Source organism: Pleurodeles waltl, chromosome 1_1 (genome assembly GCF_031143425.1).
Source record: "Pleurodeles waltl isolate 20211129_DDA chromosome 1_1, aPleWal1.hap1.20221129, whole genome shotgun sequence".
In the NCBI taxonomy this organism is placed as follows: Eukaryota; Metazoa; Chordata; class Amphibia; order Caudata; family Salamandridae; genus Pleurodeles; species Pleurodeles waltl.
Genome location: NC_090436.1, coordinates 447,223,599 through 447,250,198, shown reverse-complemented (window position 1 = coordinate 447,250,198; position 26,600 = coordinate 447,223,599). Strand labels below are relative to the sequence as shown.

Here is a 26,600-nt window from a genome sequence, read left to right as displayed (position 1 = left end):
GAGTAAACACACTTTCTTGTTTGTCAGCACACCTCAAAGCATTTTCTTCATAAGCTTATATATTAAGTAGTGGGTTTTAAACCTTGTTTGCCACACAACTGTGTGCTTAATTTGTAAATTAAGTGACATTGCTGTTCACCTAGTTTGTGTGAGGGGTGGCGGAAAATTATTGCTGATGGAATTACTACTGTGCGTCATCGGGGGATTGATATGTTAGCAACGTATATCAGTTTTACAAAGTGCCACTAATACTGTCACTTTCTTGTATGTTCTTCCACTGCTGTGCAACAAGGTAATTGTGAGCACCAATGTTCCCTCTAATTTTTTTCCTCCTTGTGCAGTAGTAAAGGTGCTCCGTGCACTGCTGCTAAGGCTGCGTGCACTGAAGACAAACAATTTTTTTAAAGGCACGTTATTGGGTTTTCAACATATCAGTCACATACCTTGCCATTGGGACATTGAGTATGGTAAACATCGGCTGGTCATACGCAGTAATTTAAGAAAACGCTAATACCCACATGACAATGTGAGGCAGGCGCTTGCTGGGACCATCAATCGCGAATTTAAGTTCACATTGTATTCGAGTAATAAGTCCCTAGTTGCTCATGTTATTATTGATACTTCAGCTTTCATAACCCTAACTACTAAACCCCTACCCCCTTGAAGACAAACAACGTAATACATAAGCACATGTGGTGTGCAAACTACCAAAATAAGCAAGGGTGCCATGACCCTAATACAAATCAGAAAAAAATGCCCCCTCACCTCTGGGTTTTTATTAGGGCACCCATTACTAGGACTTCTTTCACTTATGTCCATGGGTACTGCTGAATCTTGCGCCTTAATTATTCTACCTACAACCCCTCTCTATTTGCTATCACCAGACCACTCATTTCCTCCTTGCACCTTTTCTTATCCCTATCCACTTCTACTCAACTCTCTCCTTTGTCCTTCTCTCTTTCCTCGCTTTTTTATTTTTTCTATTTTCTTCTGACTCCTCTTTACCCTCCCCACTTTTCAGCCTCCATTTCTGCTCCACTTCTCCCTCATCCTTTCTCTTCTCTTCAATCTGCGTCCTACCCTTCTCGCTCTCCCACGGACTCCCTCTAATTTCCCTCATCTGCATCATTCCAAACTTACTCTATGAAATCTATATCTTGACTATGCTTCTCTTTCACTCATCTTGTTCCTATTCTTGTCTTTGAGCTCCTTGTTTGTCACCTCTTGGTCTAACTATCCCCTTTTGGTTGTTTTATCATCCTTCCCTTCCGTATTTCTTCCTTCATTTCCTCTCCTGTCTATATTTATCTCTCCTTTCTTTCTTTTCCTCTTCATTTCTTGCTTATGTGGAGCAACTTTTAAAAGTCTCCATATGTTTTAAACATTGTATGTGGTTTGCACCGTACAGCACACATTTAGTGAGAAAAGGCAAAGTATATTTTTGTACTGGAAGGAATCCTTCCAGTACAAAACCTATGCTTGAAAGAACCCTCATACCCTTGTTCTAATGTCAGGGCCACTGGAATTATGCAAAGCCAAGGCCTTTTCATCATAACAATCGATTTTCCACATGCCACATAATCCATCATCTGCTTTCTAATCTCCAGATTTTAGCCCCAAAAATTGTTTTTAGCTCCAGTGGATCAAAAGTTTATAAAACTGCGACTACCTGTATTGCTGCTTCACAAAAGGTGACTTGTCATCTTTGTGTTGCTAATTGTTGTATTTGGGTGTTAAATTGGTACTAATGAGTTACAACCAAAGCCCAGGAAGTGTTAAGTTTAAAAATGACAGTATAATTAACTATTACAACCATGAAATGTGCTATGTAATGCTGCATAATTAGCCTTTCCTTGTTGCTTTAATCAACCATGACCCATGATTTGGTCCTTTCCTGCTGCATCATTCCAGTGACCCCAACTATTGTACAAGGTACAGGTGGGTGAGCCAACAAATTCACGGAGACAGTTGAGCCAAGGGTCAGCTCTAGCTCTTAAGAGCCGATGCACACACCGAGCCTTGAAAATATGATTTTACCCAAAAAATGATTTCTAGAGGAAATGGATCAAAAGTTACTAAAAATGTGGCTACATGTGTTTGCACGCAGTGGAAGGTCCTTCACAAAGGTTAACTGGTCATCTTTCAGGTGCGTACTTTTGTATTTGGTGGTTAACTCGTAGTAATGAGGTCAAATATTTGTGCAGACAGTATTATCATGTGTACAATTGTCTAAAAAATGACAAAATTGAATTTTTTCTATAAAAAAATGTGCTGAAATATGCAGCATAATTTGCCTTTTCTTGTTACAAAATTTAGTGAACCCTAATGCATAATTTGGTGTTGCCTTGCTGCATAATTCCAGTGGCCTTGACCTTGGTACATCAAATTATGTGAAAAGTATGTATTAAAAGTGAGTTTTTAAAATGAAGTGAGACCCCTGCTATTCCTAAACTAAAAGGCAAGTCATGGATCGTGGGTACCTTGTATGTGGACTAGATTCTAATTATAAATGGAGCAACATGATAGGCTGTTAAATGAAATACAAGAGATGTATTGTACAGTGGGCAGCCCGAACATGCTCTCATATGTGAAGATGAACAAAAAAGAGGATGGTTAAAAAGTATTGTCAATTTTATATAACAAACTCGACCAGAAAGTATTGTAGCGCCTTATCTGAGTTTTAAGACTGGAATCTGTTTTTCCCAGTTCAAAAAAAGTCAGCTGCTCTGGTAGCATTTCCAAGTACTCCACCCTCATTGAGGTGTGAGAAGCAGTCACAAGTGTGCTTATTTTACACTGCCTCGTGCCGGCCTCATAAAAACTCCCCAAACTTAAAATAAAACAAGCATTTTCAATGCAACGGGTCTCGCATTTGCTCGAGTTAGAGCTATTAGCGTTGTAAACTCCTAACCTGACTTTTCTTGCCTCACAAATTAAAAGAAGAAAAAAAAACGCAGTGTGATTGCACTATGTAAAATGCAGCGCGATCATGCTGAAATTGAAAACAGAAAAACGGAGTGCGATCGTGCTGTGTAAACCCCAGCGCGATCGTGCTGCGTAAACCCCAGCGCGATCGTGCTGCGTGTAAAATAAACAGATAAAGTAGTTCGGAAACCATGCTGAAAACATCGCGCCTCCTATGTTTTTAGTAGTTTACGGATGATGTGTAGGTGGGCTAATCACCGGAAAAGGCATGACATATGCATGCCTTTCACAAATGAAAGCAAGCTGATTTTAAAAGGCAAGCCCACGACCCAATGAAAGTGACTGACGTGACACGGGCGTGGTTGGAAGCCCATAGAGAGATTACTACAGGGGACGGAGCGCTTTGTGCTTGCCCCTAAAAAACAGGCCCTTTTGTCGTTGATGGATTTGCTGGGCCTTCTATTACGCCTGCCACAAAAAGAGACAAGTGGAGTTTTCACACCTCCCTTTTATGTCTTTTAGGGCTGGGAGCGGCGAGCGTGCTCCCTAATAGTCGGGCGCTTTGAGAAGCAACGCGCACTCAGCCTACAGGGAACATAGGTGAGCACTTAAGATTCCACTGATGACAACGCAAAGAGCATTTGGTCTTCCAATACAGTTTCTGTGCGGTAATAGGCACTTTCTTATAACTGAATTCTAAATTTTGTTGTGATTTGTGGTTATGAGGAAAATGAAGGTCCAAAGAGATGGTATTTTTTTTTTTTAAACTTTAGAATTTTCTCATGGCATACGACAATGCAAACAAGTCATAAACCATGCAAAGAGGAGGGTGCATTGCATTTAGGTAAGATTCAGCGTTCAGACTTTGAAACATGATGAGCATATTTATCATGCAGTTATACCAAAAAAGAATAGGATAGCAAATGCAATCATAGTGGCTCTGTCGGTTGTACATGGTTGCCTTGTGCTTGAGGAAGTAGGTGCGTGTTCCATCATGCATCTGAATGTCTGTGAGCCTGAAAGTGTAGTGTCTAGATTACGCAAGTAGTCCCTCGGTGGCTGCCAAATGTCTTTTGGTCGAGACACAGGGGGTTGGAGAGACGCATAGACTTCACTGGTGTTATCATCAATAAATGAGGCTTCATAGCCACTGCTTAGTTGTGGGTGGGTGGATGCTTAGTGCTCCAGAGTAGAACTATCTCCCTTTTGCCAGTAGGAGCGCAGTGGCAGCGAAGTACCTTATACTCTTAGGTATATCTCTCATGTATCCCAGTAGGGCCATCAGTGGGTCGGAGTAGAGACTCGTGCCCACCATCTGTGAGAGCGGTCAAATACTTCAATCCAGTAAAGGATAATGGGGCTGCATGTCGTATCATATGTGAGAAATCTGCAAGGTGTGCGTGGCATTTGGGGCAGGCAGAGGGCCAGGAGGGGTCCATACAGGCTATGGCACTAGGTGTAATGTAGGTCCTGCGAAGGAATAAAAAATTTACGAGTTTGTGCCAGTGACTGAAGGACACTAATCAGGTTTGGGCACAACACGCCATCCATATTTTCTTGGATAGGGGCCGTCTCAAGACCAATTTCAAGTTTGCCTTGAGTTTTGTGTCTGAAACGTGTAAGGTGGCAATGCACGTGTGGTAAAGTTTAGAAGTGAGTTGTGCCCCAGAGGCTGGTGTGATGACCAGAGTGATTGGAGCAAAATCAGCTGGGCCAGTGGGTACGAGGGGAACTGGGTGCGGAGAGCGCTAAGTAGGCAACAGATCACAAAGTGTTCTAAATATGTAGTGTTAGCAAATCGTTCATCCTTGGTTCACGCAAAGACATGGCCGTCCGGGAATACATCTCCGAAGTTGTGAATGTTTAGTGCTAGCAGGGTGCGCTGAACTAGTACCTCCTGCGTAATGGTGAGGAAGGAGTTATTGACCCGAGTTAATGTAGGAGACTAAAGTAGCTCACCCTTAAGTAGACGTTCAAGCTTACACCATGCCCTGCTGGTGGCGGACAGTGTCTGTATGTCCCTGGGGGTCCAGAGGACTCCCGAAGGCAGGAGCGCTTGCAGTGGTACTGGGGCAGCGAGGTCACGCTCTGGTATTGCATAGGGTATGCATGCGTCAGGGTGAAACTAATGGTAAGAGAAGTGCAGTTGTACTGCCAGATAATAGTGTTGGAGGTTGGGTACTCCAAAACCACAGCACACAATACGGTAGGTTAGAATTTCCCATCAGATGCAGGGGTGCTTATCTGCCCACACAAGGCACATAAGCAATCCGCAAATGGTGTCAAGGGAATTTGTGAGTGGGATATTTAAAAGATATAGGAAATGGGGTAGCACCACCATTTTGATGAGAGAGATGCGGTCTGCTGTTGACCATGGGAGCGCTGTCCAGCGGTCCACCTGTGTGGTTAACCTCCCAATGGTGGGTCCATAAATAAGACACATAATCTGCTCTTTGTCTTGGTGAAGGTGGATGCCAAGATACTTTGTTGAGTCATTGCACCACTTCAAAGGGTAATCTATGCATGGTGGGATGGTGATGTCTCTAAGTGGCCAAAGTGCAGATTTTCCTCAATGTGTGTGCAGGCCTGAAATTGTGCCAGACCGGACTATTTCTTCTAGTATTGGCTTAAGGTTGTCATCAGGGCGGCATATGAATAATTAGATATTGTCCACATATAGCGATATTAGGAGCGGTGCACTGGTAAATTGCAGGCCCCTGTGAAGGTGTTTCCCCTGCAGATGGCACACCAGAGGGTGCATTGCTATAATGAAGAACAGGGGTGATAATGGGCATCCTTGCCGGGTGCCCCGTTCAATGAAAAGAGAAGGGGATAGTGTTCTGTTAATCCATATTGTAGCTGATGGTTGTGTATATAAGAGATTTCTAAGGGTTGTGTATCTCAGCCAGAACATGAGCTTGCGAAGTGTGGCATGGAGGAATGGGCAATCAAGAAAATCAAAAATGCCTTCTCTGCATCCAGCAAGTGCGATCTCTGCTGGTGTTGCTGGGGATTCTCTGTTCAGTACTGAAAAAAACACGTGGAGATTTAGGGATGTGGAGCAATGAGAAATAAAGCCCGATTTTGCTGGGGATATGACTTGATGTAGGAGAAGGGAGAGGTGTGTAGCTAGCAGTTTGGCAAGTATCTTGTTATTGAAATTGAGCAAGGATAGGGGTCGGTAGGAGCTGCGCTGGAGCGGTGCCTTGCCAGGTTTGGGTAAGAGAGTGATAGCTGCCTCTCGCAGCATGGAGGGGGAGTACTCCGGTTTCAATAGTTTCCACATATACAGACAAGAGACACGGTGCCAGCAGTTTGTTTGTATTTTTTTGTAAAACACCATATTCTATGGCTTGTACTATTTCCTCAGTGGTGAAGGCTTCACTGAGGAATTGTAGTTGGGCAGTGGTCAACCAGACCATCACCACTTCTACAAGCTATTGTTGTAAAGCCGGATGGGATGAGGTGGGTAGCGCCATGTAGAGATGGGCTTAGTAGTTGAAAATTCAGACTGTACCACTGAGGAGCTCACTGCTCGGGTGCCGTCCTTCATCTGCAGCTCCAATATGTTTACAGCCGAGTGAGGTGGGCGTAATAATCTGGCCAGTTTGCGCTCTGGCCACTCCCCCTCTCCTATTTGCGAACTTTGACGTATTTCCTCATGTAGTTTGCCTCCTGCTCTGCAAGTTTGTGGAAGTCGTCTAAGAGTGTTTTGTGTTTGTGTAGTTGGGTGACAGTCATGGGTTGTCTGTGTACTATCTAGTTCTGTTAGTTGTGCCTCCACACGTGCCAAACTATGTCAGATGTCGTGCAGCACCCCGGAATGTTTTGCTGTACAGATGCCTCTGAAAAATGCTATAAATGCCTCCCACAGGGTTGCCTGAGTGTTCACCGAGCCATCATTGAACGTGAAGTATTTGGTGATAGCTTCACAAGCTCGGACTGGAATATCACGTCTTGCAATGCCATGTCTGGGAGACGCCATGGTCTCACAATGCCCCCTCGTAAGGGAACGCTGAGTGCTATCTGTACTGGCGAATGGTCAGATAACGTACAAAGGAGGTGTTTTATGGAGGTGAGCCACTGGGTGACCGTGCTGGCTATCAGCCAGTAGTCCATACGTGTCCAGGTGCCATGGGGCAGCAAATGGAAGGTGTAGGCCAGTCATGTCAGTGTTGTGAAGGCTCCACAGGTCAATTAATGAATGTGTCGCAGATGGCTGGTAGAACCCGGAGGGAAGGGGGGTGGCGTAATGGTTGGTATGGCGGCTGTGGTGTAGAAGGAGGGGGTTTAACATTATGTTAAAGACATTCCCTTGGAGAACATGATCAGCCTCGAAGCGATCCATGTGGGATTGTAAGGTTTGGAGAAATTCAGGAGAGTCAACTTTTGGGACATTAACATTTACAAATAATACTTTTAGGCCCGTGAGCACCCCTCCACCCAGTATAAACCTGCCTTCACTGTCTGCGTATGAAGAGTCAAAGTTGAATGGAAGACTTTTATGCAGCAGAATACAGACGCCCCAGGAATACGTGTTGGAGCGAGCATAATAGCAATGTGGTCCTCATGCAGATGTGTGGTACCTGCGAGGAGCTGCATCTCCTGCAAGAAGGCTATCTGCACGTTGTGGCTGGTCAAGTACTGAAGCACCTGCTTACCTTTGCGCGGGTTATTAAGGCCTCGTATGTTCCATGACATGATGGTTAAGTCTATTGTCTGCTTCCTGTTGTGTATGGTGCTTGTCATATGGGGATGGTTGTTCTCCATTGCATTTGGTTAGGCATGTGGGGCATCCAGTATTGTGTTGAGATGAAAGTTTTAAAGTATATAACCCATTCAAAAATAGTCTCCCTCCCCTTCCCACCCCCGGTGGGTTAGGGGGACCTGCCAGGTGAATCTTGTAAACCACAACAAAACAACATCTTAACCACAGTAGTATAGAACTCTGTATCAACCTTGCGGGTGTGACAGCGCAGTGGCGATGTACTCCTGTTTAATTAGGATTGGTATATGGTGTTCAAGAATAAGTATGGGCAACGTCAGTGGTTTGAAACAATAATCAGAGCACACAGAACAGTGGTTCCAACTGATGCTTTATTGTAGTACAAAAGCGCTGATGGAAAGTAATGTACTCTTTCACGAGCAGTGGCATCAGTCTGGAGGAAAGAGGTCCATGCTGGCAAAGGGGTCCACGTCGGTGTAGCATGTACCAGGGTTGTTTTCCAGGTGGATGAACCATTCTTAGTTTGCTGTTTACTAAATGTCATCACAATAGTGGGGTTATTTAAGTTTGCCATTCACATTAACTCGCAGTCTAGCCGGGTATAACATGCCAAACGAAGGCCCAACTTTTGAAGAACGTTTTTGCGTCTGAGAATTGCCTCCTGGCTTCCTGGACAGCAGGTGTAAAATCCGGGAATAAGGAATCAACTGTGCCCTGATAATATAGTGGTCCTTTTTCTCTGGTGAGGCGGAGCGTGGTATGACGGTCACTGTAATGAAGCAATGTCGCAATGATGGGGCAAGCCGCAGCCCCAATGTGTGATGTGTCCTCTCCACCATGAAAGTAGAAGTAAAGTTTTGACGACCCAATAGATCAGCGAGTAGCCCCTCCACAAACAAGTCCATACAGCCAGTATTCGCAGAAATGTGAAAGTTATTGCGGCGGCCTCTTGCCTCCAGATCTTCGTTAATAATAGCCACTGCCCTGAGCCTGGCCTCCAGTTTCTTCAGTCTTTTCACCATTTTCGCAGTTCCTTCTTCTAATCCTGAGATGTGCTCCTTCGCGCCCTTCTGGTGAGTCTGCTGTCTCTCGAGATGCTCTCCCATCCTGTCAGTTTTGATGGTTAAGGTGTCAAATTGGGCATTAATGGCATCAAAGCCCGCCGGTAGCTCTGCCATGATAGCCTCCGCGCTCACCATTAGTGCCGGCGGAGCCCCCTCCGATGCTGGCGTTGAGACATTCACATCCATTGTTGCGTTCTTCTCGAAGGGGAGTTTGTGTTGTTTTGGGTCCCCTCGCACCATTCTTGTTGCGGACCATTAGGTGTTGCTACACCTCGGAACTGCTCATAGAAATGATTACCTCCTGGGCTCTGGCTGCGGCTCAGTATATGAACAGTATCTCTGGAGGTGCATGGCGCTGTGGTGGCGTGGTATCGCACAGTAGTGGTCACCTACCCTGAAGTGGTGTGAGGCCAGGTGTTGAGTAGGGGGGGCCCAGCAGGTCCCAAGCCCAGGAAGATATGGGGTTAGGCAAAGTGTGCTCTTCTTGTACACGTAGGATCACTCCTCTGGCAAAACTGTGCCTTCCTTTCCCAAGGGGGCCTGGGCCGGGAGGCATCTTATGTCATGGAGTGATGTCACAGTCCATCCATCCCCATGCAACAACAGTATCGGGTGCAGAGGGGTAGCACGTGTACTCTAGTAATCACTGTTACCAATTTGGCTTTTTGAGATGTAGACAATGCTTGTTTGTATATGCTCCCTGGGGCTAATTGTATTGCAGCAGCGTAGGGCAGGTTTCCCTATCTTGATTGTGCTTAGTTGCAGCCTGGTTCACTGCGGTGTGCGAAGGCTGCAGTAGAGTGTTTTTAGGCAGCCTGCAGGCCCTCTGTGCTGTAGCGTGGCATAATAGGTCTTGTACTGATGCATGGTTAAACCGCCGCTGTTTCTTGCAGGTTCCCCGGTAACTGGCAATTATTGGGTGGATGGGCAGGGGAGAGGTAGGGGGGCCCGCTGCAAGTTTCCCTGGGCAGCGCCGCGCTGCCTGATCATCCATGGGCCTCAGGCTGTTGCCCTATGGCCTCCGAGGCATACTGCCTGAGTGCGGAACGCAGAGAGATTGTGGCACCCGCCCAAGCGTTACGAGAGCTATTGCGGATGACCAGAAATTTTGTTTATCATATTAAAACCAGTCCTATTTGCTTTGGTAGTGCTGAGAAAAAGTAGCAAGTAATAAATTGCTTTCCCCGAGTTCATAATGGAGAACTGCTAAATATAACAAACAGCCTAGCTGAGTTTACTTTTCAGATTTAGAATAATCCCTTGTGCATACTAATGGAAGCACTTTCTAGAAGGCGGGATGTTAAATTGCCAGCTGATAGCATGAGGTGAGAGAGTAATATTCCTCTGGGTGGAGCCAAGCTAAAATCCACTCTATGCATATTTTAACTAAATCTTAAAAATGTCATCCAGGCAGCTACATTGTCAAACCAGACCCAAATATTGGAAGTTTGCTTCACTTAAATAAGCTGTTATAAAATAATTTGGAATAGTCATGCACTAATAATTGGTGTATTTTGTCCTTCACCGACGTACTACTTTAAGGGTCATTTAAAATATGTGGAAAGCTGTAAAAAATAAATAAATAAAAAATCTAGTGAAATGTGGCAAAGTGGTTTCCAATGCATTTAACACCTTTTTTTGCATTAAGAGAAAAGTCCTATTCGTCCGAGAGCACAACAAAAGCTGGTGCAAATTGGAAACAATTAATTGCAGAAAGAGAGGTGTAAACAGTGCTTACACATATATCTCTAAATGTGATGTGACATGATGACTGGTTAGCCAACATTCTGTAAATGACTCCATTAGTGGGGTGGTGCTCATTTCTCCCAAATGGAAATGAGGCACAGCTCCACTGTACATAACCAGCAAAATGTAGACCTCAAAGTGCCTCCATTGATACCCTAAAGCATTCTTCAAACTCTTTAAAGAGGTAAGCTTTTTCGAATCCTCTAAGGCCCTTTCTAATGATGTACTTTATATCACCAGGTAACTCCTCACTATAGCTCCTGCTATCTGGGACCTTGATAACTGGGGAAGGAGGTGGCGATAGAAATGTGTGGGGCCCTGAAGGTTGCCATGAAAATTAGGAAATTCTTGAATTGATTCCCAATTCTTGCCAGTATTCCACCCTTAGGCTCCCCTTCTTTTCAGCAGGCAGAGTCCCCATGTTAACTTTAAGAAGTAGTAAAAAGTGTGAAGGGTTCAGGAAAGGTTAGCATTAAGAGGAGGTGAGGGACTTTTAGCCTTCAGGGAAGTAAAGTGTTAAGTGGTATTGAAGGTTTTTAGGGTTCAGGGATGGGTTGCATTAAGGGGTAGTAACAGGCTTTTATGTTTCAGAGAAGGGTAGCGTCAAGGGATTGTAAGGCGTTTTCAAGGTTAGCGTTAGTGGGTGGTAAGGAGCTTTTAGAGTTCAGGGAAGGGTAGTGTTCAGAGTTAGTAAAAAGATTTTAGGGTGCAGGGTTGGGTATTGCTAAGTTGTAGTAGTTCTTTTCTGATGGAGACTTCTAATTGCAGATTTACTTACCTTAGCCCCGCAGGTGTCGGACTGGATCCAGACAGTATTGAGTAGTATATCTGAGTGCCGGTAGGTGCCGTCGGTGACTCCACATCTTCCCCGTTGAAAGTGACATGCACAATGCCCATATAGGCGCCGCCCTGGCAGACTGACATCCGTTTCTTTCTTTCTGCACCAGCAGTGTGGATCCGGAGAGTTACCTTGGTCACTTTTTGTCCAACTTTTTCAACCCTTTTGTCAACCTTTTTTGAGCTATTGCTCTGGGTGCTAGGGACATGTCCCATAACAAACCTACAGGTTTCAAACCTTGTGGGGAATGTCACAGACACATGTCGGTCTGATCCCCATTTGGTCCATCTGTGGTGTCTAATGTTGAACCACGTCTCCAGGGCCTGTGCCAGGCTGCCGGTTAATGAACCCAAATGTGATGTGGAAGCGAGCCGTGAATCTCCTAGTGGCACAACACAGAAAGGCTCCATTGTTCCCGGTCCACATCCCGAGGGAGAACTCTGGCCCATTCGTGAAGTCGGTCTCTCGAGCTTTCATCTTCAAAACTGACGTAGTCGTCCTCAAAGTTGGGTTAAGTCGAAGAAGCACAGAAAAGTAGTTGAATTGTTCTTAGTCTTCTCCCTTTCGACCTTGTGCTTCAAGGCCTCGCTCCTGCACTCCTCTTGCACAGCCGGAGTCCAAGTCAGCTCTGCGCCTTCCTGAATTCTCTGGACCAAGATTGTCCCAGGTAAGGAGTTGTACGCTGCCATGCACTCAATCTTTGGGCCACCAGCTCCCTGTGGTGTGCCTTCAGGCCCCACATATCCGGGAGGTGCTCAAGTTGGAATACTTCTGGTGGGTCCTTCCTTGACACCAACCAGGTCATCTGGATCTGTTCCCAGATCCTGACTGACCCTGGTGTCGCCACAGAGGCTCAAGCTGGATCATGTCCCCACAGTGCCACTCCCGATGTCACTGGCACCCCTGGTGACCTGGAACCCATTGTCCTGTCCAACTCTGAAGCACCGCCTCCACTGGACACTGACACTGACACTGGCACCAACGGACCTCAGCATCTAGTTTGGTCACACTGCCTCTATCTTTTGACAAACCCAGTGCAGACGTGGACTTTGGGGGTGGTAACGATGACTGCTATGCATTCCCTGACCCATCATAACAAGGGTCCATCCATGAGGACAACTGGTATAAGGAGCTGGAAGAAGCCAGCGGATTGGACACATCTCCAGATACTAGTCTTGTCTCTGGGATCTGTTATGGAGGAAGGTGCACATTTCGCCATGGTCGTGAGGAGGGCATTGGAGGTCCTCAACCTGCAGCTTTCCACAGTTACAGCCAAGACCAAAGTCTTGACAGAGGTGCTTCAACCAAGGCTCTGCTGAGCTCCTGCTTCCTCTTGAGACAGAAAAGTCCTTAGCATGGTTGGGGACATGTACGTCTACCCTGAGTGCCCAACTGTACTACTCTCTGGATCCCTAATGCTGATACTTTGTTATAGGTAAACACTGATCATGTGTGTGCACCCTGACTTAGGCTTGTCTAACAGATTTGCAGTCTTGTTGGACCAGGAGGGGCACCCAAAGCTCTACCCTCATAATGGTGGAAGGCAACCGCCTTCACCAGGAGGTAAGCAGCACAAGTGTGGTGGTGGCAGCATACTGTGTTTTGAGCAGTAGTAGTAGACAAGTTCTTTTTACCAGCATGTCACTAGAGTGAGGAGATAGGATCATTCACGTTTTTTAAAAGTTCTGCTGCTCTATGCTTTACTCACCCTTGGTAGATGTAGGGTGCTGCGCAGGAGTAGTGACTGCGCTGGATGTATGTGTGCCTGGGAAGCATACAGTCCAGGGATAAAACAGTAATGTGTAGTATATACGGAGGATGAGTGCATGTTCTCAGTGTATATATGCCTGCAAGGAATACATGACATTAAAGGATATAATGCAGTGACTGCACAATGGAGGCATGTGCTGGGTGTAGTTGTTTGTGTGAAGTAGAGTACATGAAGGGTGAAGTGTTGTGCAGTATGCACATGGTGAGTGTGTGCGGATAGCACATCCTGTTATAGAATAGAAAAGTTTCAGTGCTGAACAGTGCACACAGACTGAACAAGTGTGCTTAATGCATGCCTACTTGTAGTGGTACAATGCATGGAGGTAGTAGTGCTGGACAGTAAGTGTGCTGTGAATATACATTAAGTATATTTGCCTGCAATGGTATGTTATATGAAGGACCCTAGATTCTATTTTGGGAAGCCAAGGCCTGCCCCGTGAAGACATGAGGAGGAAAGGGATCCCCCTAGGCAAACTGGTGTATTTCTACATTCCTTTCAGCTGGGTGAAACACATACTGGAGGAAAGGAGGAAGAGACTTCCTTCACACTTCAAAAGAAAGCTCTTTTATTCAGTGGTAGATCACAAGGAAGGGGCCTGGACAGATCTCAGGAAAGGTGGGACTGAGAAGGGAATCATAAAGGGACATGGCCAAGATGGCAGCCATAATTGACACAAAGCTGAGAGCTCCCAGATGGCCCACTCAATATCCTAAAGTAATCCTCCCCATCCAGAATTTTAAATTTGTAATAAGACCATTGGAGCCCGCAGTGCAATGTTCTGCCACTGAATGGCCAAGCTCTCTTGCACCGAAAGTCTCCAGTGCTGGGGAAAGGAGCCGTGAGGAGACTACTGCGTGGCCTAAGAGGATAGCAATGTATACCTGTAAGCAGTGTGCTTGATGCCTCATAACCGCTGACGGGGATTCCATGGGCCACCGAGGACACCCCACTCCTGTCTGACTTCAGTTTTCCATGCTGCGTTATTTCACCTCCCTCCTGCCCCATGGGGATTCCTCAGCACCCAACGCCTGACCTACTACATCACGCGGCAGGATCTACAACCCAAGCCAAGCGCCGGCCACTGTAGTGCCACACGGTTCACCTATGAGCTCTGCTGCCAATGCAGCAGAGCTCCCACAACTGTATCCAGTCTTTCATGCACCTGCCAGCCCTGCAGCAATGCTAACAGAAGCTTTATCCTCCCTCCATGACAACACGGTCTCACCTACCTGCTGCCCCCAGCAACTCTGCCATGACAATGGCTTACTCCCAGCGACAATATTTCCCACCTCCCCAGATGTACATGAGGTGAGCCTAGCAATAGCTTTGCACAGTGAAGTGAGCAGGCACCTACTTTGTTTATTCATGTGGCTGGTATGCAAGCTGCACGGCTGTCAAGGCTCCTGCTGTAAGGAGTGCTCTCTACCCAGCGAGGCCCCCTGTAACACAATGGCTGGTTAAGTAATCCCCCCTGCATGCCCCTATTTGTGGCCTAAGTCAACACCGGTGTCTGTAACAACGCAAGTACGAAACAAGGGCCTAAGGGATGCAGCTTTAATGCTTAACTGTTCCTTTGTGGTAAAGACTTGACCACCTGCCACCCTCCGTCCCAGGTGGGGTCACTATTTCTTAATGACATAGTTATTTACATTAATAATTGCTGAGACAGGGAAGCCCTGGGGATTAGTTATTACTTGGAGGCATTATCTGATTACTTTGTGCAAGTGCCCGCTGTGAGTGTTGCTCATCGGTTCAGGTACCCTGTACTTTTCACCTATCCCCCATGATGGTAAAACCTAAAACAAATAAATCCTTACTGCAGGACTCAACACCCTCATCTTCCTCTATTGACTGCATGGAGGCAGTGGCTCATCTAGAGAGTACCCTTCAAGCGCACTTCGCCCAATTTGAAAAGGTACTACAAGCTATACTAGAGACCACAACATCCTTGGAGAGTCAGATAGACGTTATCTCTTTGGATGTCAATCTACTCCATACAGACCACCGCAACCTGATGGATCATGTTGATGAAACAGAGTCCTCACCTACCTCATTGGGCCTCACAGTGCAAAACTTACAAGCACAGAGGAAACAACTGAATGTTGAAGTGGTTTTGCTGCACCGCAGGGCGGAGGATGCTGAAGGGAGGTCCAGACTTAACAACGTCCAACTGCTGGGCTTCCCTGAATGAGCAGAAGGCCCCAGCACAGAACCTTTTATTGAAAACTGGTTGATAAACACTGCACTGGCTGGCAAATCACCCAAGTTATTTTCTTTAGAAAGGGCACACTGGATGCTTGGCAAGCCACCCCTTCTGGGCGCTCATCCACGTCCCATCATTGCTTTACTTCTCAATAATCGAGACCGTGACCTAGTGCTCCAGCATTTCTGAGCAAAAAGCCCCATGCAATATGAAGTCGCCTCAATTACTGCTCATCCTGACTTTACGGCAAAGGCTTCACAGCTCCTACAGTAGTGTCAAACAACGACTGCTGTTCCTATCAATACTATGTGTGGTCGATGGAGAGGTGGCCCATATGTTTGCCACACCAGAGGATGTCTGGACCTGGCTCCACCTGAAAGGTTTGGCTTAAACCCTACAGGAAGACTCTAATGATGAAAACTGGTTGACACCCCAACCCCATTCTAAACGCAGAACCACCAAAGTCAAGCCTGTACGTGATTAAGCAGCAGTCAAGCAGGTTAAGGTGGTGAACTCCTTTGGTCCACTACAAACAGCTCAGCCATCAGACTCTGGATCTGACACTGGTGCCGCAGAATGATCACTGAACGCACTTGAGCGGGGCCTTGTGATCACTCCACGGTCTGCTGATGACCTATGACACTCATCATCCTCCACTACGAGGATACCTGTTGTCACCTGGAATTTGTACCCTATGGCTGACATCTCCCTGGGGCCGGGCCTGCTTCATGCTTGGTCTGGATGGCTAATCCCTTCATGCAGAGCCTATGATACAAAACTATCGGGCCAACTCTTCCACACCCCACAGTGAATTTAAACAATATGGACATAACTAAGTTGCAGGCATCTGTTACATGCCAGTTGAATTGTTTGAGTTGTTGTGCGAGAAGCCGCGCAGGCCAGGGATAGGGGAGTTGTTTCTTATGAATATTTGACTGTTCTTTTTGATCTGGCTGGTTGGATGGGTGGGCGGGATGATGGGATACTACTTGGGGGAGGGAGGGAGGCAGAGAGACGGTGGGGGCCAGGAGCACCCTGAATTTGTACTCATGACCACTACCTTTAATGCTTTTAGTTGGACTATCCGTGTTATAGCGACTCCCGTCAGGAGACGCAAGATATGTGCCTATCTTAGATGTAGACATGTACACATCGCTTGTCTCCAAGAGACTCACCACAGGGGAGCTTGACAAAGTAAATAGGCGATGTAGTGGGCAGGTATATGGTGGTAGATGTCCAGCTTGTGGCTGAGGGGTTCTTATCAGGGTCGCCCATTTGTAAAAACTAGAGTCCGTGCTGATAAGGAGGGCTGGTATATAGTCTTAGAGGGAACCCTAGATGGCCATTCCTTCTCTATAGTATCACGTTATGTGTCCAATACCGCTCAAGGTGCGTTTTTGGATACACTTTTCCCGACCGTGTTGCTGAACCCCGGACCCCAGGGTTGAGGAGGGGGTCATTTTAACTGCATACACAAAACTTACATGGATTGATTTATACCTACACTCCCTGGCACACAAGGTATACAAGCAACAAAACACTTCCAGGGATGGTCCAGGTCATCTGATTTGCATGATATCTGATGCTTAGGGCACTCTGGGGAGAGGGAGTACTCTTACTATGCACCGGGACATCAGGTTCACACTCGACTAGATTATCTCTTTTGCACCACAGACTGCTGGCCCCTTTTGTGGTTCTGAGCACCTAGTCTGAATCATTTCAGACCAAAGCCCTCTCAGGATCACGTTCCAGTTTGGGGGTGGGGGACAAGGGCCGCCATCCCGACGTAGCGCTTTGTATGGAGGCCCTGCAAGATACGGTTTACAAAGACACTTTGGCCACACACATTCCCAAGTATTTTGAGGAGAGTATGGGGTTGGAATGGGACGCCAGAAGGTAGTTGTGAGTGGACACTGCATCGCCACAACATGGGGAGTCAAGTCACCTCTCATTGCAATATACTGGCACTAGAGACACGCCTACGAACCACAGAGCTTGAGGCACTATTGATTACTGATGCACACCCTCGTCTGGCAAACTTGCGTCGCCAGTACTGGGAGGAAGTGAAGCGACTGTGATCTCTTGTAAGTAAGTCCTTCCTAGCCCGCCAGCATGCAGATAGTGATAAACCTGGGTGCACACTGGTATGGTTACTGCAATTGCAAAACCCCCAGTACTCTGGTGGGCGCTATACGTGATAGCATAGGCCATATGAGAAACACTCAAGCAGACATCAATGAAGTGTTTGCTCATTATTATGAGCACTTGTACTCCTTCCCCCCCAGGAGCCCTTCTTGGCGCAAGTACAGGATTACCTGCAAGCGGTGGCACTCCCTCATCTGACCCCCGCTGCAGTTGTTAGACTTGGAGCAGCCTCTCCAGATAGAGGAGATAAACAGTCCATCGATGGTGTGCAGCAAATCCCCAGACACTGACTGACACCTTGTGGAGTACTATGCCACCTTTAGGTCTACCAAGGAGTGAATGACCGGAGAGTTTTGTAGAGTTTTTTACATGAGGCCTTCCTAGCTCCTGAAACTGGGTAGAGGCCCACTTGAGGTGAGCTCTTATCAACCATTTTTTAGTATGGTCCTTGCAAACATGCTGCTCCTGGCGCCCTTGTTCATTCAGACCAATGTAGGTTTGTGCCTCAAAGTGCGACACACTACAGCGTTCAGCGCCTGTACAACATAATGGATGCAATGTCGTGGGAACCCAACCTTTCCAGGGGTTGGCTCCCTGGATTTCGAGAAAGCATTTGATATGCTGAGTTGGTCCTAGTTACTACAGGTATTAGAGATGTTTAGGTTGGGTCTGAATTTTCTAGGTTGGGTCAGGCTTTTAGATACTGACCCTCAGGCACGGGTCCACACTGGCCCTCAGATTTCACACTCTTTTCCCATTGGCTGTGGAACTGCTGACGGCCATGTTGCACATCAGGTGCCCTGATTGGGGCATTAAGGTGGGACCAGACTGGCACACTGTGTCTTTATATGCAAATTATGTGTTAGTCTATATGTGGATCCATGCATCCACACTACTGGCACTGCATAACCTGCTCGACCGCTTTGTGGAAATGACCAGTCTCAATGTGAATTATGGTAAATCCTCTATCTTCCCGTTACACAGGACTGAACTGAAGCGCCGAGCAGTACTGGAGGAGGGGGGCCTCCACTGAAACTTTGAGACCTTTCTTTATCTCGGTGCAAATATCTACCATACACATAAGGATTTGCTCGATGGCCATCATGGTAAGGCCTTGACCATGCAATTTTTGGACACAACTACCCCTCTCACCTATGGGCAGAGCATCAGTGGCTAAAAAGTTGGTTCTCTCAAGGCTTATAGTTCTTTGCGGCTTTGCAAGTGATACTTACTAGATCCTTCTTCAAGATTTTGAGGAGCATGAAATCTGAACTCGTTTGGGGACCAAACTTCAGCGCCCCATACTCAAGGGGGGGCTTGAGGTCCTGGACCTGAAGCTGTACTTTCCAGCAGCCCACTTGCAGTGGCCAATGCACTGATTGGCTGGGTATAGAACAACGAAGAGTGGCCTGGTTCGGGCGGATCTAAGGGGCATGGACTTACTGGAATGACTGCTCTTGCTGAGAATGCAATGCAGGTGCCCTTAAGGAGCGTGTCAGTAAAAATAAAATCTACTAAGGGTTCACAATCCCTGTCCATTTAGAGACGCTGGGCTCACCCAAATGGATGATTTATATAGTGACGGTATTCTGCTGTCCTTTCATTGCCTGCAGGAACTTTACGATGTTGGAGTAGTTCTCTTTCTTGCACACACTGCAAATTAGGGCAGAAGGTGGAGAAGTATGGGTGTCTGGCCTGACCGAACAGCCACTACACCTGGTTTGCAGTTCTTTTTAACTCAAAGCCTAGGCTATCAGGTGGTTTCGGTATTACATGTGGAATTAACCACCAAGCAGTGGACGATTGAAGCGAGTTTTCACTCAATGCCCACTTAATATTCACGCAATTTAATTGCATACATCAAACCTACCTTACACCGCACCGCCTACACAAAATGTTTCCAGGGGTATCCCGGCATGTCCAAGATGTGGGCACATGGATGGGACTGCAGTGTGGGACTGCCCGCCACTGATGCACACCTGGACCCAGGTGCTGGAACATTTGTCGACAGTGATTGATGGCCAACTGCCTCTAGACCCGCTCCTTTATCTTTTGGGGATCACCTAGAGAACTAAGCATACCAAACATTAAGCATTGCAAACACTGGTAGCATTACTATGCAGACTATTAATCAGCTGTTTTAGGCCCTATTCCCGTTGGACACATTGATTAGTATTACATACAGCCATTTCCTTGCAATCAAGCTTAGCATGCATATAGCATCATTTTTTACTACACAAAAGCCCTGCCACACACTGCGAGTGGCTCAGACTGTGAATGGCAGAGAATAAATATTATGCCTTTGTAGTAGTAATAGTCTGTTGAAAACCATTTTCACCTAAATTGATATACAGTATTGTGAACTTTCTCTGGTTTAATGTGGTTTAATGACTAGCACCTGATCACAATTAATTTCCAGTCTTGATAACGTAATTCACCTACAGTAACATATACAATGCCTCTGTTCCAAAGCCTGCTCATTCTCATTACAAATGTGCTGAAGTGATTTTTCTTTTCAAATCCTTGTATTCTTAATCTCCTACTAATCAGCTGACTGTGCTCGTATTAAAGCAGTCAGTGTTTTCAATGTACTTGTTTGTGCTGTGTCTGAGCTCATATAAAATATACAGTAGGGTGTCCTGGTGCTAAGGAAGGATGCTAGAAGAGAATGAAGGTTGGCTTAAGAACATGCAGAACGTTTGAAAGAATAACTAGGGTTTGAGATATTTTCGGAATGCTAGACAATTGTTAAGCATTCTAATGTTGTGGGAACAGATAGAGAAATGAGTGTCCACAAAGCCTTTGGCATTGGAGCGGAGGGACAGAGAGTTGAACTTTAGAAGAAGATCTTGGAGTTTATAGGGGTTTATGAGAAGACAACTTGGTGCGTAAATTGGTGGGTTCTGGGCCGTAAATTGCACAGTGAGCCATGTACAGGGCTTTAAAAATAATTCTCTGAGGGACAGGAGCCAGTACAGAGATACCCTAAATGAGGAACTGGGGGAGTCTTGCAGCAGGTTGAAAATGAGATGAAGAGCGGAGTTTTAAATTAATTGAAGACAGGAAAGTAATCTGAGCACAAGTCCCAGTTTCATTACAGTAATCCAATCTTGATAAAATAAAGGCTTGAACCAGTGCATATCTGGTAGTAGGGAGTAAGAAGGGATAGATCTTATATAAAAGTCATAGTTGATAAACACAAACAGCCAGAAGCAAGTTTTTTATTAAGCCAGAAGCCCAGATTTTTGACTTTGACACAGGTGTGGCCTATGGACCAAGCGTTTCTTGGCCCAGTCAGTGGTCCTAGAGGACGTCTGTTTCTCCAGATGAAGTATATCCATTTTGTCTGTACTATTTTGTTTGAACGATTACGGTTAGGAGCAGTGCTAAAATGATGAACAGACATTATTTGATGGATTATAAAGATTGTGTATTGTAAACATAGTTCATAAATGAAAGGCCTATTCTAATATCTTGATGGGAAAGAGAAAACAACAAAACGTGCAGATGGTTATTGAGAAAGGGCGGGACCTTACATTACACTGATGCAACATTTCCGTATGCCGATAGGGACCTTCTTTACCCTACTCCTAAAACCATATTAGAACATTTAGATTGAAAACTTAAAAGCTGAATAAAGTAATTTTCATATAGAAATGTGTAAAGCAATGCAAGTCATTCCCGTGGTGGTGTTGGTTGTCTTCTTTTCTGTGCGGTAGGACCACGCGGAATTTAAATTTACAAGTGCTTCTAGAAAGTAAATGAAATCCATTCGATACAATAAAGATGTTATCGCTACGTGACTGCATGTTCTTACCATGCATATATATTTCACAGACATGCTACTGAGTCTTTTTGCAGCAAATTAATGTACATTTTGAGAAAAACAATGACACTGTTGATGGACATTGCAGCTGTTGCTAGTGTTCGACCATGTACCCACATTTTTCTGATTCATTTGTTTTATTCAAGCAATAGTGTACTTTATTTCAGTAATTTTATGTTCTCTCGAATTGTGTGCCCTTGGTTAAGAGTTCTGTTCGGATACAGTTCAGCTGACTTAAACAGGGTCACTAGAATTATACAACACATTTTGCAACATATTTTACTGCACTGCCATAACTGTCAGAATTTTAGATCATTGTATTACTCAAATCTTGACAATTATCAAGCCTTTTAATGCCTTATTACAGCAACCAGCAGCTGGAAGTTGACCATTTAACCTTTGCAAAACATTTTTGGGTACTACTGCGTCTCTCGTGGAGCGAATTTACTAACTTCTGAATGATTTGTGTTAAAACAAAATTTCGCTTTTGTTAAAATATGCATGGTTGTAAAAGTGTGGATGTTTGATTATGAAAGTGAGTGTGGATTGCTTATATTTATACAGAACGCGACAGAATTGCATTTATCATGTGGCTTTGCACTTAATTGCTGCTATGACTCCCTTAGATTAATAGGTTCCTCTTTTTGAAGTCTGCAGCTGTGGCAGAACTTGCCTTTATTTGTTTTTTTAATGATACTCCTATTGTCCCCAAGGTCCGTCGAAAATGATGTCTTGTGTTTCAATGAGTGGATCTTTAACTTAACTTCTCAGTTCTGTTTTAATGCAAGTTACAAAAAGAATATTTTTGGGTAAATCACATGAAGAGCAGTCCACTTTTACTATGGCAATTTGCGAAATGCAGTTACCCAGGTTACAAAAAAAAAAAAAAAAAGATACTGTTTTTGGTATGATCTTATTTGTTCATGATTACAACCAATTGTTAATAGCTGTGTAGTACTCTAGACGGATCTGTGCTTCAGGACGTGACATTTTATTATGTTTCTCTTTTCAAAGCCATTTATGTCACCACGTTATCCAGGAGGTCCAAGGCCGCCCTTAAGAATACCCAATCAGGTACCCTTTGCACGTTTGCCATGTCTATATTCTTACCGGAGAGTAGGCAGAAAGACCATCTTAATGCTGTCCTTTCTTTGCATGCTTGCAGGGACTCGGTGGTGTTCCCGGGAGTCAGACATTACTTCCTAGCGGGATGGATCCAACGCGCCAACAAGGTGTAGTGGCTATGTGCGAGATTTATGTTAATCATGAGATAAGTTTCATTCTACTTTGTAGGGGCAGATACACTACAAAGCGTTTGGTTTAATAGAAATGAAAGTCACACCCTTTTAAAGTTGTGCGTGGATTTTTTTAGGACATCCAAACATGGGCGGGCCAATGCAGAGAATGACAGCTCCTCGAGGCATGGTTCCCTTAGGACCGCAGGTATGTTGAAGGACCATCAGTTTCAGTCTGCTCCTAACAGTTGAACGATTCATGGTCTCTGGCCAAAACCACTGAATGAGCATTACAGCTGAGCCTTATTTTGATATGGAATTAAAATCAAAGGCTGCCCTGGGGTAGACCCGCTCTAGTTCTAAATTGTTTTGCTTGTGATCATAACTTAACACAAGAGATCAAGGAATGACTTCTGGCTGTAAGGGCATTTTGTTTTGGAAAAACAATTTACGCTATTCTTAATGCACTCAGTATTTAAACATCAGTCCGAAAAGCCTGGCATCCACAAGGATATAATTATACAATAGTGTAGATACAGCTACATACCATATATCATATATAATTAAAAAATCGATAGCTGTGTTTTAAAAACAAAATTGCAGATGTACTAATTACACCATAGTTATGATGTATAAAGTCATTTTGCATGAAACCAGGTTTGATAGTATAATAATGGTGGTAATTCCTTTGGCTTTGTGTCAGTTAACAAGTGCTGCATTTAGTTAACACAAGTATTGTTAAAACCATCAAACATTCCCTGTCATAGACGGGAATATTAGTGATGAGCTATTAATAAACGCAACCATTCTGAATGCCAAGTCTATTTGTCAAGTCATTTTGTACAAGATTATGTGAAAAGTTCCAAAAACATAAGACACAAGCTCTTATTGAAAATAAATCGCTTTCTGACAGTTGTAGGAAAGATCTTCAGAGTTTTATTATATTGTTGCAGCTAATATACCATTTATTTGGTAAGTTTCGTTAGAAACAGACTTATTGGAATAACAAAAATGTTATGACTTTTTTTTTTTTAAGATTACTGCTCCTGCGTTAGAATTCTGTTACCTAAACAGAAAGCTTTCTTGAAAAATTTGTACATCGTGGAAGGGGACATTTGATTAACAATATCCTTTCACATTGTAGATTACTGCTTCAAGTGAACACCTTACCTTAACTGGGCCTGGTGGCTCAGTGGACTTATGCATCCATTAAAGAAACCTGATTGGCCTCATGCCCACAGATTCAAATTTCAGTGGGTCCTCTCATGAGGTCATCCTTCCGAAGTTGATAAAATGAGTATCATTGAGTTGGGTAGCAATAAACACCTGTTATTCAGCGCCACAATGCCCAAAGGGGTGAACATGCACTTTGCAAATATATTTGATCCATTATGTTAACTCGTAAAATTTCCAAAAGAACGAAAGTGTGTTAGCATGTATGGCCGATAGGGGATATTTTCTTCTCTTAATATTTACATGCGGATGTAAAGATGAATTTCTTTGATATCTACCTTTTACCCACAGAGGAAAATGGTAACTTCCTGAAAGAGTGGAATTATTTTTGTCATTGTTTTGTCACGTCCTCAATATCTCTTCTCTTTTCAATCTATTACCCTTACCCTGTTATAAATAAAAATATATATTTTTCAATTTTTTATATTTTGGTGGTTCGCCACACAAATAACGAGGATAATCCTCAACATGCCTTTAGAGTTCTGTCTTGTTTGTTTAAATGTTTGGATCAGTACACAGTGAATTATGCCTTAGCTGCACTCGTTGCAGTTCCATAGTAAGAGCAAGCAAAGAACTTTCTTGAGTACAAGACGTGGAGGTGTGACATTGTTTTTGAATTAACATTGACATTTAGTACCAGCATTACATTTTGGTTGTTAAGAGGTTTTTCGAGAAGTTTACCTCCTGCTGTAAAGGCCACACCCAGCTTTACCTCGTTCGCCAACACTGACTTTGGTAAAACAATACATAGACTGGTCTGCAAACTGGAACCAGTTAGATGCGTGGCAACTAAATAGCCCCTTAAGTGTGAATGTTCATGTTATGCATACCAATATGGTTTATACATTAGACTTACTAGGACCGTATGCTTTGAACTTGTCACAGGCACAGTTGTGGAGGACTCAGTACTTACCTCAAACACACTCAGACCATAACGCTCTTTTGTGACACTAAAAGGGGAAAGGGTGCTCACTGCAATTTTTCCTCGGTACCTGAAGATGCAGCATTTAGAAATACCATGAAAGAGAGAATTCACCATCATTTTACCTAGAACGCAGACGTCACCTGGTAAGGTGTGACAGAGTGCGAGACCCTTTGGCAAAGGCTCCCCTAACTCAGGGGAGCCGCACATAAGGCTGTCTTTGCCGGGCCTGGAGTGCTTCGGGGTTGCGTGTCCTCAACATGCGTGGCAGGCCCTGTTCATAAATGGGGCAGTGAAACCGCTAGCAGGTCTTTCTCTCTCGCTCACTGCCTTGCAAGGATGCCACCCCACTTTCCACGCTGAGGAGGGATTTTCTGGTGGTAGTCACTGCATTAGGATGTCCTGTGCATGAGAGAACCCACAAAATAGCAGATACATTAACTTCCTGAACAACTTGCCTCGACAACCGATGGTAGCCATGCATATGTACTTAAGAAAAGTGCAGAGCACAATGAGGTGCGTAAAATAACTGCGTTATCTTGATTAGAAAGAGTACACAGTAAGAATACTCGATGAAGATGACAAAACAGGTAGAGTAATGGCATGATTAATAAGATCTGACAAAAGGGCTAGCTTATAACGCAGCTCAGGGGCATTAAAACGCACATAAAGTGCAATTAACGCTAGGTTTGCACAGAACTATTTGTAATTGTACTGCTTGCGCAGACCCAAACCATGGGTATAGAAGACTATTGAGGGCAGTAGAAGATGCTTAATGCCCCCATAGCATCACATGAGATCAGAAAAGCTATAATCGGATTGTCAAATGGAAAAACATGACATTGGTGGCCTCCCAATCAAAGTCTATGAAAGATGCATTGACCTGCTTGCACCACATCTAGTAGAGGTAAACGGTGATGCATGAGTGCATGGAAGGTTACCACACACCAAAAATAAAGAAAAAAAAACTATAATTCCTAAACCCATCCGATATCAGATTAGCATGAATTCCCATCTTTTATCAATCTAAACACTTATTACAAAATACTAAGGTAATTATTAGCAAGTGGCTACTGCCAGATGTAATACATGTTGTTCACAGCAAATTTATTTCTGGACTAAATACACTGCAAACTTTAGACACTCGTTCTGTATACTAAATGGGATGTCTGAATTTAAACACTTTCTAGGAATAATCCCCATTGACATGGGGACAAAAATCAATAGGTTTACGTTGGAGTTCTTGCTGCCGGTTTTCGAGAGATTTTTAAGTAGGGATACCTTTCTAGCTTGGATCAAACTACTATATGCCAATACCAGCGTCTGAGCAGGGCCGTTAATACCTGAAACTGAGCTCCGTAGGCTCACCAGAAACCTTGTCACCTCCTCTGTTTGCTTAAGCAGCTGGGTCACTGGAAAGCATAATGAGGAGTAACGTGAAATTAGAGTTATTGAGGTCACTGATATGCTTACACAATATTACTTTTGGTTATATCCTACCTATCAGAGCCATTCTACAGCCAGAATTAGGATTGCTCTGCATTTTCTTGATATGCTCAATATCAGACCGAAGTAATGAACGACCAACCAAAATGCCCTTGAAATAGGAGACAAGCGTATTTTGCTACCTTGGAGGGTCAGTATAACACATGGACCAAGATGTGATGGATGGCAACATGTTTGTGATCTCTACTGCAAGAAACTTTGTGGCTTTTTGTTAAAAATAACCGCAACGATGGACAGGTTTGCCCTGCCAAAAATGGTGCAGAGAATGCTTACTACTTTGCGAACCTGGCAGCCCTATTAGACCCACCTTTTTCTAGGAGCTTAATACTTTACTACCCAAGCAGTTACGGAGCAGTAACTGAAGGAGTGTTGTGTTTAGAACTCTTCAGTTCTCAAAAGTGGAAGGTCTGGAGGTGCTGGACCTTAAACTTTATTATCTTGTGCACTTGATCCATTGGTT

At 44.6% G+C, this 26,600-nt stretch overlaps 1 protein-coding gene across 6 annotated transcripts in view; it reads left to right on the top strand.

Moving 5' to 3' along the window:
- Nucleotides 1-26,600, top strand: part of SSBP2 (single stranded DNA binding protein 2) — a 919,192-nt gene that overhangs the window by 756,609 nt on the left and 135,983 nt on the right. For all 6 annotated transcript variants that reach the window (XM_069224652.1, XM_069224643.1, XM_069224660.1 and 3 more), the window contains 3 exons: nt 22,259-22,318; nt 22,410-22,476; nt 22,617-22,687. In XM_069224652.1, coding sequence (XP_069080753.1) covers nt 22,259-22,318; nt 22,410-22,476; nt 22,617-22,687 — 198 coding nt within the window. The remainder of the gene's footprint in view (nt 1-22,258; nt 22,319-22,409; nt 22,477-22,616; nt 22,688-26,600) is intronic.